Consider the following 16,466-nt stretch of genomic DNA (forward strand, 5'->3'; position numbering starts at 1 on the left):
CCCATCCATAAAATAAGGGTTATGACACTACCTACTTCATAGTGTTTTTGAGAGGAATTAATGAAAAAAATGTATATAAAATGCCTAGCATAGTGCCTTAGCAAGTATTTAGTGTTCAGTAAATGTTACCATTATGATAATTGTAGGTAAACATATGTTCTTGATCATTATTGTTGTATAAAATTGTTAGTATTTTATAGTCAAAACGCCACATTACATTTTGGTTAACGATGGGTCGCAGATAGGACAGTGGTTTCTTAAGATTGTAATGGAGGTGAAAAATTCCTATGGCCTAGTGATGTAGTTGTTGAAACGTCATATCCTAATAATGTAATGCATTATACAAATACTTACCATTATGTTACAGTTGCCTAGTAACATGTACAGGCTTGTAGCCTAGGAGCAATAGGCTGTACCCTTTAGCCTAGGTGTGCAGCAGGCTTTACCATCTAGGTTTGTGTAAGTGCACTCTGTGATATTTGCACAACAAAATCGCCTAATGGCACATTTCTCACCGTGTATCCCTGTTAAGCAGTGCATGACTGTACACACTATTTAATCATTTGTTCCTTCCACTTAACCACACACATATTTCAGAGTTCCTTCAATTATGAGCATATATAGAATTGTCAATTTAAAAAAATTAAAGTATACTATGCGAACAGAAAAATACACAAATTATAAGTGTGTTGTTTGGTGAATTATTATGAAATAAGTTTCACAAAGGGCAAATGTCTTTGTAACCACTACTCAGATTACCATCAGCATCCCAGAAGCCCCTATCCTCCCCTCCCAATAACTGTCAGCTTCGTTCTCACGGATGACCACTATCTTGACCTCTAACACTATACATTTTGCCTATTTTAGCCTATAATTTATCCTTATAAATGGAATAATAGATAGCTTATATAAATTATTTGAATCTATATTTGTGCAACATTATGTTTATAAGTTTCATCCATGTTTTTGTGTATATTTGTGATTTTGTTGTTGCTGTCGAGTATTCTAATGTATCTCACTATCCATTCAATGGTTGATGGACATTTGGATTTTTCCATTCTTTGGCTCATCAAAATTATGCTGCTATGAATAATCTCTGTGTATCTCTGTATATTCAGGCACACAAATTTTTTGAATATATATACCTAGGAATGGAATAGTATGTTTTTGCAGATGTTCAGCTTTTGTGGATACAGTCAAGAACTCAGTACCAATGTACATTCTCATCAGGAGGATGTGAGAGTCCCAGTTTTTCCACATTCTTAATAACATTAGTATAGTCAATTTTCCATTTTGGCTCTTCTAATGGATCCATTTGAATCTTTCATTATGGCTTTAATTCACATTTCCCTAATGATTTATAATGTTCAGCACATTTTTATATGGTCATTGGCCATCTGGATATCCTCTTTGGTAAAATATCCATTTAGGTCTTATGCCCAATTTTTCTATGCTGTGGATCTATTTTTTTCTTATTTATTTGTGGGAGTACATGAAATTTTCTGGATACAAATCCTGCTGGATGTATATATATATTAAATACCTTCTTCCATTTCACCTTTTCACTGTTATTGGTTTTAGTTGAGAAGTTCTTAATTTCAATATAATCCAATTGGTTGCATTTTTCTTTTTGCTGTATGCTTTTTATATCCTTGCCTACCACAAGATCATGGGGATCTTCTCTTGTTTTCTTCTAAAAGTTTTATTGTTACTGCTTTTTCATTTTGACCTACAGTTTATCTGAATTGATTTTAGCATATGTTGTGAATTATGGAGCAAGATTCTTTTGTGTGTGTTTTTTCCATATAGATAGCCATTTGACACAGCATCATTTATTGAAAAACCATTCTTTCCCCAGTGAATTGTCATTATGTCTTCGTTGACAATCAGCTAACTATATGTGTCTCTGGACATTGTTTATTCAGTCATTTATTTATCAGCAGTGTACTGTCTTAATTTTAATTTATAATAGATCTTGCTGTCTGGTAATGTACTTCCTCCAGCTTTGCTGTTTATTGAGATTGCCTCAGTTTTTCTTGGCCCTTTGCATTTCCATATAAATTTTAGAATAAGCTTGCAAATTTCCATCAAGAAAAAACCTGCTTGGATTGGGAATACATTGAGTCTATAGATCAATTTGGGTAAAGTTGATAGCTATACAGTATCTTCCAATTCACAAATTTAGTTTATCTCCAACCAACTGAGCCACCTGGCCAGGACTTCATGTGTGTATTTTAAAAATTGAGGTATAATTTACTTATGATGTAATTAATCATTTTAAAGTGTATAGTTAATAAATTTTGACAAATGTACATATAGTCATTTAGCCATCACTTCAGTTAAAATTATGCACCCCCAAAAGTTCTTCTGCCTCTTTGCAGTAAATTTCCTCTCCCTTACCCTAGTAATTTTTTATTTATTTTTTATTTTTTACATAGAGTAAGGGAGAGGGATAGAGAGTTAGAAACATCGATGAGAGAGAAACATCTATCAGCTGCCTCCTGTACACCTCCTACTGGGTATGTGCCTGCAACCAAACTACATGCCCTTGACTGGAATCAAATCTGGGACCCTTGAGTCGCAGGCCGACACTCTATCCACTGAGCCAAACCCATTAGGGTAATACTGAATCTTTTATGTCCCTGAAGTTTTGCCTTTTCTAAAACGCCAGATAAATGGCATTAATACAAATGGCACAGCATATCGTTTTTTTGTATCTGGCTTCTTTCTCTCAGCACAGTGCTTTTGAGGTTTGTCCCTGTTGTTGCATTTATTGTATGGCTGCATTGCGTATTAATAGATGCCTAGACTGTCTCCAATTTTTGGCTGTTATGGGTAAAGCTGTCATGAACATGGGCTTACAGATTTTTGCATTTCTCTGGGATAAATATCCAGGAGTAGAATTGCTGCGTCACGTGGGCTATGTATACTTAAAAATATAAGAACTTGCCAGCCTGTTTTTTAATGGCTACATCATTTTGTCTCCTGTGAGAGGTCCATTAGCTCTTTTCAGCCTTTAACTTGTTTTTAGGACCGAGTGGCAACTTCCAGGCTTTTTACAAGCAGAGCTGGAAACTGGAAGTTCATTTCATTTAAATGAAATCATAAATAGGTGGCTTTCTGTGACTGACTTCTTTCACTTAACATATTTTCAAGGTTTATCCATGGTCAGTACCTCATTTGTTTTTATTGCTGAATAATATTTCATTGTATGGATATGCCACATTTTTTGCCCATTCATCAATTGATTGACATCTGGGATTTTTCCACATTTTGGCTGTTATGACTAATCCTGCTGTGAACATTCTTGTACATGCTTTTATGTGGACATATGTTTTTATTTCTCTTGGATATGTACCTAGGAGTGGAATTGCTGTGTCAGCTGGTAACTCTCTGAACATTTTGAGGAATTGCCAGACTGTTTTCCAGTGTGGCTACAACATTTTACATCCCACTAGTGGTGGGTAAGGGTCCCAGTTTCTTTACATAGTTGCTACCACTTGTTATTCTGTCTTTTCTATTACAGCTATCCTAGTGGGTGTGAAGTGGTATATAATTATGGTTTTGATTTGCATTACATTGATTTTTGAATATTAAGCACACCATTTATCTTTAGCAAGTAATTTATCCATTTTATCTAAGTTGATAAACTTATAATTTACCAACTTTAAGAAAAAAATATTCCTTCATTAGCCTTATAATGTCTGTGGGATCTGTGGTAATGTCCTGTCTTTCATTTTTGATATTAGAAATGTTTCTTTTGTTTTTTTTTTTCTTCTTCTTCTTGATTGGATTACTTATAGGTTAGCAATTTCATTGATCTTTTCAAAGAACCAACTATCAATTTCATTTTTTTTTTTCTAATTTTTTGTCTGTTTCGTATTTCATTGAATTGAACTGTGACCTTCTGGTTCCATAGGTTGACGCTCAACCACTGAGCACACCAGCTGGGACACATATTTTTGTTGTAGTCTGAGAGTAAGTTGTATAATCTTGTCTCTTTTGTTGTTGTTGTTGTTAATCCTTACTTGAGAATATTTTTTCCGTTGAGTTTTAGAGAGAGTGGAAGGGAGGAGAAGTGGAGAGAGAGAAACATTGACTGATTGGTTGCCTCCTGCATGTGCCCCAACCAGGGCTGGTATTGAACCTGCAACCCAGGTACGTGCCCTTGACCGAGAATGGAACCTGAGACCCTTTGGTGCTCCGGCGGATGCTCTAACCACTGACTGGGACCCACCGTCCAGGGCTAATCTTGACTCTTTATCCCTAAATATTTATTGTGTGTTTCCTAAGAAAAGGATATTCTCTCTTATATAGTTATCAATCTCAGTAAATCAAACTTTGTTACAGTACTTTATTATTTCTATTCTGGTTTCAGCAGTGGACCCAAAAATGGCCTTTGTAGATTTTCTTTCCCTCAAGTGCATGATCCAGTTTTGGATCACATACTGCATTCAGTTGTAATATCTGTTCAATCTTTTTCACTTTGGAACAATTCCTCAGCCTTTCTTTGTCTTTTTTTATGACATTGGCATTTTAAAAGAATATAGCCTTTGTGTGGTTTTTTTCCTCCCTCAAATAAAATGTTTCTCATTTTGACTTTGTCTAATATTTTCTTATAATAACATTCAGGTTGCACATTCCTGAATGTTGATGAACTGCTGGCTACTCCTTCCTGTATTTGATTGGTTTCAATACTCTATGAACACGATATAAGTAATGTTCTGTCCTTTTCAGAACATCATTCATAGCCAGAGGTTTTCAACATCTTTGTGCCCCTCAATGTGATTGCAGGTTGATCACATTGTCAGTTTCTCCATTGTATAGTCTCCCCCTTGATACTAATAAGTCTGTATAAAAACATTTTAATACCATATAAATATTCTATATATCATTAAAATTTTACCACAGTATTTAGCATTCATTAGTAATTTTATCTTCTCTATGATAGTTGCAAAATGATGATTTTCTAACTTCAGCTCTCCTTTCACATTTGCCAGTTGCCACTTGCCATGATTCTGAAAACAAGAGCCCTCTTGTTTTTCTTTCTTTGTCTACAATCAATGTAGATTCACATATTTATAACTTACTGTCACCCTTATATTGGTTTTATGTTTTTCCAGATTTGGCTAGTGGGAGCTTCTTTATTTTATATATATGTATTTTATATGTGTGTGTGTATACATATGTATGTATGTATGTATGTATGTATGTATGTGTATACGTATATATAATTAGACCGGACGTCCTTCCAGGCGACCTTCTGGATGAAGCCAGGGCTGTGAGGGAAGCCCAGGTCCTGGGTGTCAGAGGGAAGCTGGTGCCAGCCGGGGAAAGGAAGAAAGGAAGGCCTACTCTTGCATGAAATTTGTGCATCGGGCCTTTAGTGTGTACATATATATATGGTATCAGCCATTTCCCTGAGGACCTTTGCTTCTTATTTTTTTGCAAACCAAGATATGTTGCCTTTGCTTCTAGGTGCTTTCAACATATGGAACTCAGAAATATATTCATACATAAACATATGCATACATGTGTATGTACACATTTAAGTCCACTTGAAATCAAGAGGACATACTAATACCTCTACTTTGAATCCAACCTCACAGGATTCGTCATTAACTTTCTCTCTTCCATATTTATATTTCTCTTTTTCCACAGGGAGAATCTTCCTTCCCAGGAGCATCAAGACATTTACTAATTATTCAAGTCTATAATACATCTAAAATACTTTCACAATTGTTCCATCTGTACTACTACATAACTGCAAAACATACTTACCTATATGAAAGAATTCCAGATTTTTTTTTTTAATAATTTTTTTTTTACTCCTCTCTATCCAGCCTTCCCTCTTCCCTCCTCCCTGCCTTTCAGTACAAGAAATTAATAACTTAACTGTAACTTTTAAAAGATGTATTTTTATACTATACCTATGGCTGTCATAAAAGTATTACATACAATAATAGTTTTTTCAGCTTTTGTTTCAAGAGTGTTCCTAGTTGCTTGTTGAAGCATTTTTATGATACAGCTTTAAAATTCTTGTCAGATAATTTCAACTTCTGAGTCATCTTTAGTGTTGTCATCTGTTGATTGTCTTTTCTCATTTAAGTTGTGATTTTCCTGCTTCTTAGTATGTTGTATCCTGGACATTTTGAGTATAATGTTATGAGATTCTAGAACCTATTTAAATATTCTGTTTTAGCAGGCAGTCACCCTTTTTTTGGTTAGCATGCAGATCCTGGCCTACTTTTGTGGGCTGTGATTCTAATGACAATTTCGTTTTCAAGAGCTCATGTAGTGTTATTTTGGTTAATATCCTGTCATTGCTACCTGGAGGCCACTCTGAAACCTGGAATTCCATACTGTGGTTCAGTTCTCAAACCTTTTGCCATATTCTAGACTTTTAGTTAGGGGTGTGTCCAGGACTTCCTGTGCAGGTTTAAAGAATGTTTTTCTCCAGGTTTTCTTGGGGCTTTTCCACCCTTGTGCCTGTTGGTGGTTTTGGGTTGCATGCTTCACCAAAGAATAGTCTCAGATATATAGAAGATAAAAGAAAAATCGGAGACCCTATAGTGGTGTTGTTCCTCAAATTATTAGATCCTTAGTTCATTTTCCTCCTTCCACTTTTCAGAGTTTTCTTATTACTGTGTTATATTTAGGATGTTTGGTTATGCATAATGGGGGAGAATATGAGAACTGAGAAGGCAGTGAGTGAGTCTAGTCCATCTTGTTTAAATCTAGAAGTTCTTGTTTATATATTAAATTTCTGTTTCAGGTGCAAACACATTGGAGATTATGTATGGTGAATTGACCCCTTCATATAATTTCCCTCTTTATTCCTGTTAACATTCATTGTTTTAAAGTCTCTTGTGCCTCATGTTAATCTAGCTATTTCAAGTTTTTTAAAATTTGTATTTATATGATACATCACTTTCCATACCTTATTTTGACCTATCTATGCCTTTTTTTTAAAACTAGAAGCCCGATGCACGAAAATTTGTGCACTTGGGGGTGTCCCTCAGCCTGGCCTGTACCCCCTCACAGTCCGGGAGCCCTCGGGGGATGTCCAGCTGACAGCTTAGACCCGCTCCCCATGGGCCTCCCTCTACGGGAGGTGACTGGCGGGCCAATCAGGGAACAGTGTGGCTGGCTGGCGAGTGGCTGGCCCTATCCCCTGATCGCCCCTCTGCCACCCCTGGCCACCGCTGCCCCCCCATTGCCATCCCCCCCCCCCCCCCCCCCCCGCGGGCACCTGCCTTGGCTGGCTTGGTGCCTCCCACTCACTGGCCCTGCTCCCCCGCTGACTGGTCATTCCGCTGTTCGGTCGATTTGCATATTAGGCTTTTATTATGTAGGATGGGTTCTCTGTTGAAAGCATATAGTGTGGCCTTTCTCTTTTTATCTGATCTTCATTCTCTGTCTCTTATTGGTGCTTTTGAACATTTACATTTAATGTAATTATATACAGTCGGTTTTAACCTTAACATATTGCCAATTGTTTTGTTTGTTTTATATTCTTTTTGTTTCACCCTTTTTTGCTGTCTTTTGGATTGAGTATTTTTATTACATCTTATTTTTACTATTGGTGTATTGTTATTATTTTGTTGTTGTTAATGCTCACTTGAGGGTATTTTTTTTTTCATTGATATTTAGAGAGAATGAAAATGAGGGAGGGAGCCAGAGACATAATTAACATTGGCTATATGTGTTTATTTTAACAGCTGCTGAAATAGTTCAAGAACTTGAAAATATGGAGAAGACTAGGATGCGTCTTGAAGCTAGTAAACTCAATGAAAGAGTATGTTATGGTCTATTTCAGTATCTGGGTAGAAATAAAGGAAAGGAAAGTTGAATACTCTCCTAAAATTAAAGCAAGCCAGAATGTAGTAGAACACATTTCCACTTAATGTATTATGATTTACCTGCAGCTCATTTTTAGCACAAAATTCTATCATATTTATCAGTCTTCTAGCACAGAATGCAATCTAGAGTTTATTAATGGGTTATAGTCCTTAGAAAAAGCATATGCCTACATATCAGGTAGCCTTTATATTGGCCCTTTCTCTGCTTGTTGTATTTGGTAAACTATTTAACCTCTGCTGCCCTTACCATCTGTATCTGTAAAATTTCAGGATTGAACTCTATGATCTCTAAGATCCCCTTTTAGCTCTGGCATTCTACAATTCCATGATTGTCCTGATTGAGAAATTAAGTAATTGTAGGAGTTTATAGAATATCTGTTGAGCTTATTGAGGAAATCAGAAACGTAAAATGTTTCACTATTGCTTTCCTCTAGCATGATGGCCCAAAACTTGAGGAAAGGATGTCAAGGAAGAAAATAGTCATGTGTCCTGTGACACTGTAGGCAGTGTTTTGGGCTCTCCCAAGTAGACTTTTTTCCCTAGACCATCCATAATGTGTTTGTAGCGGGGAGTGAGCTTATAATCAGTAGTAGGAAAAAATGATATTTGCATTAACTTTATTACTACCTGAGTGCTAACTGTAAGATGGAGACGGTGGTGAGTCATGTAAGTACACTTTTGATTTTTTTAAGTCTCAGATATGAAAAAGTGGAACTATAAATGTAACATTTTTTGTATTTTTCCTATATATTACATTTCTTATAGATTTGGGGAAGTTAGGCTGGAAAAGATAGAAGGCAGACAAGAAAATCTGCCTTATTAATGATCTGCTAAATGTCTCCAGTCTTGTAGTTTCAAGTGTTTTGTAGTTTGTTGTATTAATGAATGTGAAAAAATTAACTATTGAAAATAGGAAAGTTAATTGTTGTATTAATACTTTATGTATTCTAATGGAATTCATGTTGCATTTTCTACATGAATGAGAAATAAGTAATGAGTAAAATATAAATTAATTACATTCAAAGGAAATACTCAGGAGTTACTTTTCCTAGGTCTATGTGAAACAGAAATGAGTAATTATTTTATTCTATTTAAACATCCACATTTGAGATTTTAAAGTTTATAGTACTGATTTCTATTTTTGTCATTTAATGAATTTTTAATGAGGAATTTTTATATTATTTTAGGTAATGGTTTTTACGAAGGACCAAACAGAAAAGGAAATAGACGAAATCCACAGTAAATACCGTAAGTTGTAGGAGGTTTTCCTTATTTGCAAAGAATTTGGGTTGCAGTTTTTTATCTTAAAGTTTTAAAATAAATTTTTTATATTAATGTTTGGAACACACTTATCTTGTTAATATTACTTAAGAGACTGAATTTTAGTTGTGCTTACTCAGACAGGGACTTTTTTTATAAGTCATTGTGCCTGCTTTTTCATTTGTGACTAGCATTCTACTTTGAGCTTATCACTAAGCACTTTGCACATATTAATTAGTTGCTCTCAAAGCATCTTGTGAGAAGAAAATAGGATTAAAATGGAAACATTTCTGACTTTTCTGTCCTCAAGCCACTCAATGACAATACTGTAAAGAATTTCAGCACTAATAGCTTGCAAATTTGTGCCAAAAAGAGTTTTCATTTTATTAGGTATTAACAACTTCCTAACTTTATCACTTCCTTTTTCTTAAATGGCCTTTGTATATATCTTTCCTAGGGCTAACACATTACTGTTTTATCTGTTAGGAAGCTGTTATCCTTTGTTTGATTGGTTTGTTTTTAGCTTAAATTTAAGTGCTTGGCAAGCAGTAGATAGTTAATAAATATTTGTTGAATTAGTGTACCACACATACAATGTTTTGGTTGTGCTAAGAGAATGTTGTCTTCTTTTTTCAGTTCTTAAGTTTTGAAGGGACAGATTCAGCAGAGGTCTATTTGGGGAGGGAGGATGCAGTAGTACATAGGCACTAGATGTAGGTGTGATGGCCTGTGCTGAACAACAAGTCATTTCTCTGTTGCTAGAAAGATAAGTATGGTGTGATTTTTTTTTTTTAATCAACTTTTGGGAAGCCAAAGTGATTTTTCTTGAGACAGGAGGTAGAAATAACCAAATGATCACTGACTTGGCAAAATTAAGGCCTGTAACAATAAGGAAAACAAAATTTGCATGAAGAAAAAGTAATTTAAATCACTAAAAGAGTGGTATCTAACAAATATGCCTCACTAAGAAAGAAGTGGATTAGATGCAGGCAAGACAATATACAAATATCTATTGCCCACTATTAAATATCTAAAAAAAGCTTTACTAAATAGGTCATGTTAAACTAATTGGTTTAGCCCTAAAACACCTCAGTATATACTTAAAAAAACCCAAAACCACACAACTTTCAGGCTCTTCTAAAGCTTAAGTTCTTATTATATAGTCATACATTTTGATTTAGTGTTGGGCTCTAAATATACTATTGATTTCTTTTAAACATTTTAATGTTTTACATGCATTAGGTTTTTTTTAAAATTTTGATTTTAAAGAGGGAGGAAGGGAGAGAGAGAAGAAGAAGGAGAGAGGAGCTGCGGGGGCAGGGGGGGAGCACCCTAGGAATCTGCAGAAGGTTCACCTTGTGTATTCATTCAGCATACAAAGTATATTTTTCTGACTGTTACTGAAGAAGGACCAGGACCCAGTGGGTCTGCCCTGGCATGGTCTGGAAATAGGATTCTTCTGAGGTGTTTCAGGAAAAGAATTTAAGACTGGCACATAGGAGGAATTTAAGCGGCAAGATTTATTAGAGTGAGCGAGGTCGTACACCCTTGGAGAGGCCTAGAGCCGGTTGGGTATAGTAGCGGCCTCGTGGACAGAGGCAAAAGGAGAGTCCTCTGCCACTGCTTGCTGCTCCCCTGGTGGCAAGTCTGGTGGGGATCCTTAGAGTTTAGGAGAAAAGAAGGCAAAAAGTATGTGCCCGAAAGAAGGGCATGAGCATGCTCCAAGGAGGGCGCGCGCTGGGTTTTTTGTCTAGCTTCTATGTATTGCCTTGAGTTCAGAAAAGAGCAGTCTTTCTTTTTAACTATTCAGTCTTCAATCCCTTTCCTGACTTTTTCCCAGGCAGTGCCATGCCCTCCCCCATCCGATCTCTTTCCTGGATCTTCTGGGGTTTTGTGGCCTTCCCCTATTAGATCTTTCCCCAGGCTAGTCCCCTCCCCCTTTATGGTTGCCATTTTGGCTTCTAATGCTCATGCACTCAGTGAAAGGACTCCCCCACCCCCTTCTTTCTCCCTCCCTGCTCAATCAGTTGTAATGGTGCAGGTTGCTCCTGGGGTGACTGAAAAGTTTCTGCCTGGAGTGAGTGAAACTGCCTTTTCTAGTTAATCTGGCTTAATCAGGTGTCTGGTTCCGTTCGCTCCCTTCCTTTTTGTTAATGTCTAACAAACTGACTACTGTAACCTGACCACAATAGAATTAAATTGGAAATCAGTAACAAAGCCTCCTGGAAATCTGCCAAATATTTGGAAACTAAGCAACACACTTCCAAATAACTCATGGATCAAAGGAAAATTAAAACCAAGAAATTTCAAAATTATTTATTAACTCGTTTAAAAATAACAAATCCATTACATATTAACATAACCTGATAGAAAATAATGTTCCCAAAACAAAAACAAAAAAATCAAAATAAATGGAATTTTCTACTAGCCCAGATAGCATAACAGAGACTATATTTACTTGCCTTCATTAATAAACTAGAAAACCAGATTAAATGTATGAAACAGTGGTTTTTTAGATCCTGGGGAAAAGTATCACAGGATTGTGATTCCTGAAGGAAGGAAAAATCAGAGAGCTCTCCAGTTCCAGAGCTTACTGCCTAGCAGCAGTTTTTAGGCATTGGGTAAGGAGAACCCCAAAATAATCTGGTGGATCACTGAGTAGGTAAACCAGAAATGAAAGTTGTGGGAGGCCAAGGTGGCTAGAATTTGTGGGACAGCTTACCAGAGAGGAGAGAACCTCAGAGAGATGAGAGCTCTATATGATGCATAGAAGATCCTGTTAGGTTTTTGGCTGCCTAGCAATTTGCACGTGAAGGAGGGGAAAGGGCTTGAGGCTACGGAAGGGCTAATTGAAAGGATTAGCTCCAGAACAGTTTCTGGAGCTTACTTACGGTCTGGAACAATTTGAATCCATCACAAGCCCAGCACAAAAAAAAACTACAACGCACACACCTCAATATTTGGGGACATCAGACAGAATCCTCAGAAAGGTATTATTCCTTTAGCAGCTGGGCTAATCTAATCTACCTTAGGGCCAGATAATAAATATTTTAGGCTTTGCAGGCTATATATGGCCTTTGTCAAATGTTCTATTTGTTAACACATCTTTATAAAATGATAAAAAGCATTCTTAGCTAGAGAGCTATACAAAAATATGCCATAGATTGGATTTGGCCTTTGGGCAGTTATTTGTTGTCCTCTTTACACTAATGGTTGTAAAAAAATTTTAAAAATAGACTTTACGTTTTAGAGTAAAACGTAATATTGAGGGGGAAATGCAGCGAGTTCCTCTATCTCCCCTGGTGCACAGATGCAACACCTCTCCTGCCATCAACATCTCTCACCAGAGTGGTATACTGACACGTCATTATCACAAAGTGCATAGTTTACGGTAGGGTTCACTCTTGGTGGTATATATTCTATGGGTTTTAACAAATATATAATGACATGTATCTATCATTATCTTATCAAACAGTATACTCACTGTGCTTTATTTATTGATCCCTCCTTTCTTCCTAGCCCCTGACAACCACTTATCTTTTCACTGTCTTTATAGTTTTTTCTTTTCCAGAATGTCATGTAATTGGAACTATACAGTATATAGCCTTTTCAGATTGTCTTCTTTCTCAGTAATATGCATTTCAGGTTCCTCTGTCTTTTCCTGACTTGATAGCTCATTTCTTTTTAGCCTTGAACAATATTTCATTTTCTGGATGTACTATAGTTTATCAATTTACCTAATACCTAATAATCAACTTACCTACTGCTTCTTTTGGCAGTTATTTAAAAAGTTCCTTATGTTCTTGTGCAGGTTTTTGTGTGAACATAAGTTTCAATATATTTGGATAAATACTAAGGCATGTGAGTGCTAGATCCTAAGGTATCTTTAGTTTTGTAAGAACTTGTGTTTTAAATCTCTGTACCATTTTGCATTCCCACTAGCAAAGAATAAGAGTTACTGTTGCTTCTCATCCTTACCTGCATATGTGTTGTTAGTGATTTGGATTTTTGCCATTCTAATACAATTATCTACTGATATATGATGTTGAGCATTTTTTCATATGGTTATTTGCCATCTGTATATTTTTTTCCAGGAAGTGTCTGTTCAGATCTTTGGCCTATTTTTTTAATTGGGCCATTCGTTTTCTTCTTGACTTTTGGAAGTTCTTTGTATGTTTTGGATAACAGTCCTTTATCAGATATGTCTTTTGCAAAATTTTTTTTCCTGGTCTGTGGCTTTTCTTCTTATTATCTTCATAATCTGCCCTATTAAATATTGAAAGCAAGCCTTGGAATGACTCAGTTGATTCCAAGTAGCTTGATATTCTTCAGAACAAAATATAATACAATTTAAGGATAGAACAAAATCTAGCAACCAAGAGAATAAAATTAATAGTATTTAGTATCCTATTGAAATTACCAGGAATTCAAAGAAGCAGAAAAATAAGATTCATGGAAAGGAGAAATTTTAATTAATAGAACCAAATCCAGGAATGACAGATGATGAGACTAGTTGACAGAAATGTTAAAACAGCATGTATAAATATGTTCCATATGTCAAGAAGGAAGAATTAAGTGGGGTCCTGCTGAGGTGAGAAATGGATGATATAAAAAAACTCAAATGGAATTCATTTTATGATAAATATCCCTGAATTAAAATATACACTACATGAAGTAAAAACAGATTAAGATATGTATAAAACTGAATGAAAATACTTCATATCAATGTGGAATGCAGCTAAAGCAGTGCTTAGAGGGAAATGTATAACATTAAATACTTGTATTAGGAAAGAGAAGAGATTTTAAATTAGATATCTATGCTTTCTCCTTAAGAAACTAGGAAAAGAAGAGCAGATTCCACCCAAAGTAAACAGAACGCTGGTAATATTAAAGGAAAGAACAGAAACCAATGAAAGTGAAGATAGAAAAATGATTGAGAAAGTCTGTGAAACCAAAAACTGGTTCTTTGTAAAGCTTAATAAAATTAAAAACTTCTAGCAAGCCTGTTCAGGACAAAAACAGAAAATAGAAATTACCAATCCTATCTAATAAAGAGGGAATATGCTAATTGACCCTCACGCTGTCACAAAGATGGCAGCACCCACAGCCAATAAGGAGGGAATATGCTAATTTCCCACCCTCAAAGATGGCGGTGCCCATAGCCAATAAGGAGGGAATATGCTAATTGAATGCCACACTCTCAAAGATGGCGGCACCCAGTCCCCTCAGCCCCGCTGGGGCAGCAGGCGCACAGCAAGGCTGGGCCTGACCCCAGGCTGGCCTGGCCACTCTGCGCACCTGCCTCCAAAGTCCCCCAGTCCCCTCAGCCTCCCAGCTGCCCAGGGCCGGCCCTAGGCACAGGCAAGTCTCAGATAGCGGCTGCCCAGCTGACGCCCGAGGTGCAGGCAAGCCTCGGATGGCGGCTGCCCAGCCGCCCAGAGCTGCCCGAGACTCAGGTAACCAGGGTTGGCCGAGGCTTGCGCTGCCAGCAGTGGCGGCAGCAGAGGTGTGATGGGGGCGTTGCCTCCCCCTGATCTCCTCCTACCCCTGAGGGTTCCCTGACTGTGAGAGGGGGCAAGCTGGGGTGAGCGAACTCCCCCCCCCCCCCCCGCTCCAGTGCGTGGATTTTCATGCACCGGGCCTCTAGTGTATATAATAAAAGCCTAAGCGACCATTACGGTGGAATGACCAGAACAACTGGTCACTATGATGCGCACTGACCACCAGGGGGCAGACGCTCAACACAGGAGCTGCCCGCTCGTGGTCAGTGTGCTCCCACAGGGGGTACGCCGCTCAGCCAGAAGGTGGGCTTATGGCTGGCAAGCGCAGCGTGGTGACGGGACCACAGCAGCCCTAAGGAGCAGTGAGCTGAGAAGTAAGGAGCAGTGAGCAGGCGGGTGGTAAGGAGCGAGGGGTCCCGGACTACAAGAGGGATGTCTGCTGCTCCCCATGGAGAGCGGGCCTAAGCCGGCAGGTGGGCATCCCCCAAGAGGTCCCGGGCTGTGAGAAGGCACAGGCCGGGCTGAGGGGACCCCCCCCTTCCAGTGCACAAATTTCATACACTGGGCCTCTAGTATCTGGAATAAGAGAGGGGAGATTACTAAGTATCCTACTGATATTAAAGGAATAATAAAGGGAATATTATTAATAACTTTTACCATTAAATATGAGAACACAAGAAATGGATGAATTCCTTGAAAGACACAAATTACTAAATCTTACTTAAGAAGAAATAGTTAAGCTAACTAGTTCAATATCCTGTATCTATTAAATAAATTGAATTTGCATTCCCAATGAAAACTCCAGGTCCAAATGGCTTCACTGGTGAATTCTATGAAACACATAAGGAAAGAAATAATACCAACTCTACACAAATTCTTCTAGAAAATTGAAACGGAAGAAATACTTTTTACTTCATTTTAGTAGGCCCAGTTTCCATGAAACAAAACCAGACGAAGACAGTATGATAAAAGTTCTGGCCAATATTCCTCATGAACATAGATGCAAAAATCCTTTACAAAATTTTAGTAAATGAAATCTACCAGTACATAGAAAAGATAATACATCATAAACAAGTGGGATTTATCCTAAGAATACAAGATTGGTTTAATGTTAGAAAAATAATATATTTCTATTAACATACTAAAAAACAGTATGTGATTCTCTAAGTAGATGCAGAATAAGCATTTGATAAAATTGATCATCCACTTATAATAAAACTTTCACTAAACTAGAATTTCTTCAATCTGATAAAGTATATTTATGAAAAAATTACACCTAACAGCATATATAATGGTGAAATATTAAATGGTTTTCCTCTGACTTGGAAAAAGTAGAGATGTTTATTCTTATCACTTTATTCAGCATTGTACTATAAATTCTAGCCTGTGATAAGGCAAGAAAGAAAAATAATATGTGATTTTAAAGGAAGAAATAAAACTTTTTATTCATAGTCAATATGGTTATCTTTTACAAATAGTATAAATCATAAAAGAAAAAGATGAAAGAAAATATAAATGTTATTAAAGTTAAAAACACCTTTTCAGAAGACAAATATGAAAATGAAAAAGCAAGCCACAGATTACAAGAAATAGTAAAATTTATATTTAACCAAGTTCTGGCATTTATAATATACTAGTAGCCCATTTGCAGGAAGAATCCTGCAAGCCCACTGCTGCTGCCGCCGCCGCCATTGCAGCCACCACACCTGCACCCCGTGCTGCTGCCACCCGCCCCGCTCCGCCCCACTCCGCCCCGCCCCACCCCACCGCGCTCCGCCCCACCCGGGCTTTCCCTCTAGCGGCCACCTTGCTTTCCGCTTTTCCTCCCTCTTCCTTCTAAGTT

General features: G+C 37.2%; 1 protein-coding gene across 2 annotated transcripts in view; it reads left to right on the forward strand.

Moving 5' to 3' along the window:
* Window positions 1–16,466, forward strand: part of RAD18 (RAD18 E3 ubiquitin protein ligase) — an 81,523-nt gene that overhangs the window by 23,447 nt on the left and 41,610 nt on the right. For both annotated transcript variants that reach the window (XM_079795551.1, XM_079795552.1), the window contains 2 exons: window positions 7,722–7,798; window positions 9,050–9,110. In XM_079795551.1, the coding sequence (XP_079651677.1) occupies window positions 7,722–7,798; window positions 9,050–9,110 (138 nt within the window). The remainder of the gene's footprint in view (window positions 1–7,721; window positions 7,799–9,049; window positions 9,111–16,466) is intronic.

The sequence above is a fragment of the Cnephaeus nilssonii genome, assembly GCF_951640355.1.
Source record: "Cnephaeus nilssonii genome assembly, chromosome: 17".
Classification (NCBI taxonomy): domain Eukaryota; kingdom Metazoa; phylum Chordata; class Mammalia; order Chiroptera; family Vespertilionidae; genus Cnephaeus; species Cnephaeus nilssonii.